General features: G+C 60.1%; 1 protein-coding gene across 1 annotated transcript in view; it reads left to right on the top strand.

The window, feature by feature from the left end:
• The window catches only part of LOC103610950 (solute carrier organic anion transporter family member 4A1-like), a 5,221-nt gene extending 1,395 nt beyond the window's left edge, over positions 1-3,826 (top strand). The window contains exons 2-5 of the mRNA XM_008595003.1: positions 28-229; positions 1,289-1,379; positions 2,996-3,117; positions 3,301-3,826. Of these exons, the coding sequence (XP_008593225.1) occupies positions 28-229; positions 1,289-1,379; positions 2,996-3,117; positions 3,301-3,416 (531 nt within the window). The 3' untranslated portion in view covers positions 3,417-3,826. The remainder of the gene's footprint in view (positions 1-27; positions 230-1,288; positions 1,380-2,995; positions 3,118-3,300) is intronic.
• Positions 3,827-4,840: the final 1,014 nt, after the last annotated feature.

Genomic DNA, 4,840 nt, shown 5'->3' with positions numbered 1-4,840 from the left:
CCTCACTTCACCGCCGGCCGCTATGAGGTGGAGGCCGACCAGGGGGTCGGGACGTGCCCAGCTAACCGGAGCATGGCGTGTGCAGACAGCAGCTCAGGCCTGTCCAGCTACCGGCTGGTCTTCATGCTGGGCCAGTTCCTGCATGGCGTCGGCGCCACGCCACTCTACACGCTGGGTGTCACCTACCTGGATGAGAACGTCAAGTCCAGCTACTCGCCTGTCTACATCGGTGAGTGGGGCTGGCAGGGAAGAGCGAGTGTGGGTGGCCAGGGGTGGAAGCATGAGTGAAAATGGCCAGTGCTAAGCCTACTCGGAGCCTGGCCCCGTCCCCAGCCTTTCTGTGCACCCCCTGTTCACCTGGCCCAGGTGTTCCTGCATGAGATCGCAGGTGCGTGGTGGCTTAACTGTGCACCAAAGGTGACTGAGGCAATGCTGTCTTTCTTATGAAGCCCCCACTAAGGGCTCAGGCCACCGTGCCCAGGAACCTCAGCAAAACCCCCCCACACAGTCTCAGCCACCTTGTGGGGCTCTGGGGCCCGGGTCATGAGCACAGGGTGGTGCCTGGGTCAGCCAGCTACAGAGCCTCAGGCTTCTGCCAAGACCCTCACGTTTACCTGGAAAGGAGAGTTTTGTGTGCAGATAAGCAAGGAGGGACAGGGCCCTTGAGCCACCCACCACCTGCTTCTCCATGTCCCTCCGCTGTGGCTTGGCTCTCCTGGAAAGGCACCTTGAAAGGGTCACAGAAAGCAGCGGGTTGGCACTTCAGTGGCCTGGCTGGATTCTGGTTATGCGCTCAGCTTCCCAATGTCCACCTGGAATCGATCATCTCAATCACCTGACAGCTGTGTCCCAGGAACCAAAGGAGTTTGGGGGTCACACCACTCCAGCCAGAGGTCCTACTGCCACACTGGCCCTTCCAAATCCTGATCTAAGGGACATGAGTGAGGGGCCCTTTTCCCACCCGCGGGTCCCTTGTTTCTCTCTGGAAGGTCTGGGGTGCTACTTAGATGCCCACACCCTGCAAACTGGGTGTGAGGATCTTTGCTCTGTCTTGGGGGAAAGAGTCCAGGTGACATCCACAGTTGGCTTTGGGGGAAATTTTTAAACGTCGACACCTACCAGATGTCAGGCCCTGGGGAGGCTGCACAGGCAGACCCGGACTTCAAGGGGTCCACAGTTGGGGGGCAGACATGTGTTTATGGGGGCTTCTCTTAGGAGGTAGGCCTGGCATGGTCCCACATGGCCCCCAGGGTGGCATGTGGGCCCCAACACCTCTGATTCTCTGCAGCTGTCTTTTACACCGCGGCTATCCTGGGCCCTGCAGCCGGCTACCTGATTGGAGGCACCCTGCTGAACATCTTCACGGAAATGGGTCGACGGTAAGTGGCCTCGGGTGCACCCTGCCTGTCCCAGCAGCTGTGCCCACATGGGGATCGCCGAGTGCTTGTGCAGCAGCAGGGCCCCACGGCCCTGAGAGGTGGACCTCACTGAGCAGCTATGGTGGGAGTTCTTGGCCCTACCGAGCAGGACAAAGTCCAGGGCTGGCCTTGATTTTGGCTGATTCAGGGGTCTGTGGGTGGCTTTGAGATCCTGGCCTGGGGAGGGGGCCAGGCAGACGGATGGCAGCCCCAGGCCCAAGCACTTCTGAAGCCAGGCGAGCCCTGGCTACATTTCTCTAATGCCCTTGTGGAACTGATGGCAGCTTTTCCTGCTGCCCACATGAGATTCTTTCATTTTTTTCTGTCTTTTTTTTATAATGCTTGTTTTTGTAAATTCAAGCAGGAAAGTGAGAAAGCAAGAGGGAGGGAGAGAGAGACACACAGGAGAGACAGGGCGAGACAGAGAGAGAGAGACACACACACAGAGACACAAGGAGAGACAGAAGCACAGAGAGAGACAGAGAAGAGAAGAAGGTAGTGCGTCTTTGCTGACCGCTGACTGGGCAGGGCTCTGGGGGTGGCTCTGTCTCCTGCCCTTCACGTGGAGGGTCTGCTCCTGCTGAGTTCTCCTGACTGTCCTAAGGCGTGCCTTGGACACTGCTGCTCCTTGGGCCTGTTTTTACAGATGGCGCCTCTGCCATCTTACAAAATCCACCTCTGACCTGGGTTGGCAATCTGGGGCCAGGTGTGCATATCTGTGCACTTTGCTCATGCTCTGCGCCCCCTCTGACTCCAGGATCTGGCCCTCTTTGTGCAAGGGGGGACGCAAATGAGGTCCCATCCTGGTGGGAGCTGTTGCATTTCAGTGTCAGAATAAAGCAGGAGCTGCTGCAGCCGTCTGTTGCCTTGCTGGGTGTTGAGCTCCTGCATCCCTTCCATCCCTCTCTGCCTTCCCTCTCCCTTCTCCCTGCGATGGCGTGTGCCCAGAGCCCAGAGCTTGGCTGGGGTTCCACCATTCTCTGTGGCCGTGCAACCCAACGGCTCTTCCTCACTTAACCTCTCAATTTGGAAGAGAGCTTGTGAGAAGGTTGCAGTCACACCCTATAATCGTTCCTCTGTAGGGAGCTCCCAGCCAGCTCGAGCTGAGCCCGCCATTCCCTGAGCCTCACGAGGCGCCAGAGATGCCACCTGTCACCCTCTGCACTGTCACCCTCCGCACTGGTGTGGGAGGGATGCCTGACCCTGCTGTTACTTGGATAGCTTGTCCCTCCTAGACTCCCAACCCTGCTGTGGTCTCGGTCTGAGGAGACCACACGGATGTGTTTCCCTAAGCATCACAGACCTGGGCAGGCTGCCTCCCCAGGTCTCCGAGTATGCAGGTCAGGGCATGGAGCCATCTGTCCAGGGGATGGCCAAGCCATAGTTGGGGTTTGCTTTAGTCTGCAAGGAGGGGGTGGGACCACTGGCCAGCAGTTCTGTGGGCCTGTGTTAACCAGTGTGCAGAGGGACCCAGAGGTCTGCTCAGAGGAGCCAGATGGTCACCCAGTGTGTGTGTGTACCGTGGAAGATGTGCTTGGGCCGAATGCTGACCCAGGTGCCGCTGCCTCTTCCGACAGGACGGAGCTGACCACCGAGAGCCCGCTGTGGGTCGGTGCCTGGTGGATCGGCTTCCTGGGCGCCGGGGTGGCCGCCTTCCTCATCGCCATCCCCCTCCTCGGCTATCCTCGGCAGCTGCCAGGTGGGTGCTGTCTGCCCCGACCAGGTGGGCCCCTTCACCTCTCCCTCCCGCTGGTCCCACGGTGGCCTCCAACACCTCCAGCCATCACGCCATGTGTCCCCACACAGTTTCCTGCACCCTCCATCCCCAAACCCAGGAGGGTGGGACGTCAGGACAGGGCTTCCACCTACTCTGTCCTCGCAGGCTCCCAGCGCTACGTGGTCATGAGAGCATCGGAAACGCACCAGTTGAAAGACGGTGGCCCAAAGGTGGCAAGCAGCCCGGACTTCGGGAAAACCATCAGAGACCTGCCTCTGTAAGGCCCCGGGGTGGGGTGTGGGTCCCCTGCTGCGCGTCTCAGAACCCTTTGAGGGCTGCATGCTGGGTCTTGACCCTAAACTGGGGAGAGTCGGTACAACCCCTCCAGGGCCACGTGGTGAGTACACAGCCCCGAAACCTCTTTCATGACCAGTCGACCCGAGACTTAGGTCGAGACATGGAGGAGAAGCAAATAGGCCCCTGGGCCAGAGACCCAGACCCCAAATGAAGCCTGTGGCTGCCGTGGGTCCACCCCACAGAGGAACCTCGGTCGTAGCACCAGCTCCACACATGCTGCTCTGGGACCACCCTCTTGGCACCATGTGGAGGCTCCTGGGGGCTTCACCTGGCACCTCGTGGCCAGGAGCGAATCTCTTCCACACCAGTGAGATCCCCTTTGGCCCACGTGTCCCAGTATCCCCAGGGAAGCTGCGTTCGACCCTGAGACGCTTCCCCAAGAGTCGCCCATCAAGCACTCTCAGTCCCACTCTGTCTTGTTTCCCTAAGCATCACAGATGGGGGGACTGTCCTCCCTCCCTCACTGGGGACCACAGAACAAGTGGAGACCACTCCTGCCCTCCTGCCCCTGGCCTGTGCCTGCGCAGCTGTCCTCCCTCCCCAGGCAGGGGTCCACGGGCTGGCAATCTCCACGCTCCCTCTCTCCATGGTCTTTTCTGGCCCGGCATCGTCTCCATGCCCTGTCGGACACACGCGGGCCCTGGCTGCCTGGACTTAGAGGGATGACATAGGGCCTGGTGTTCCTGGTTGCCAGCTCTCTCTCTCTTCATGGGATCACAGGTTTCAGGGGGCTGTCCCCAGGGCTGGGGGGAGGAGGCCATCAGGGTGGCACTGCCTGTGTCCTTAGCCCTGAGGCCTGTTGCACACAGGCTCACCTGTCCTGTACCAATTTCCCGTCTCTGAGTTGGGGCTGTGGGCAATGGGGGTGAGCCCCCGCCACCTGCCCTCAACATGGGGTTAGTGAAGGGGTGTCAGGGCCCTGGTGCCTCCTCAGAAAGTGCTGGGCTGTCTGCCACAAGAGGAGCAGGGCTGGCACTCAGTTGGGGGGAGGCCTGATTTAGAGCTTTGCCACCTGCCCTCAACATGGGGTTAGTGAAGGGGTGTCAGGGCCCTGGTGCCTCCTCAGAAAGTGCTGGACTGTCTGCCACAAGAGGAGCAGGGCTGGCACTCAGTTGGGGGGAGGCCTGATTTAGAGCTTTGCTCCCCTGCTCACCATTTCCTGTTAGACCCCGAGAAGAGCCAAGAGCTGCCAGCTGGGGAGGGTGACCCAGGCCACAGTGACCTAGGATTGCTGGAGCATCCGTGGAGGGCTGGCTCAGCCCCTTTCCCACACCCAGCAGCAGAGCCACCAAGAGTCAAGGGTCAAGGGCAGCCAGTTCTCCCAGTGCAGTGTGTCATAGCCTGGTCC

The sequence above is a fragment of the Galeopterus variegatus genome, unplaced genomic scaffold, assembly GCF_000696425.1.
Source record: "Galeopterus variegatus unplaced genomic scaffold, G_variegatus-3.0.2 Scaffold12123, whole genome shotgun sequence".
NCBI lineage: Eukaryota > Metazoa > Chordata > Mammalia > Dermoptera > Cynocephalidae > Galeopterus > Galeopterus variegatus.
This window is presented reverse-complemented; position numbering and strand designations above follow the sequence as displayed.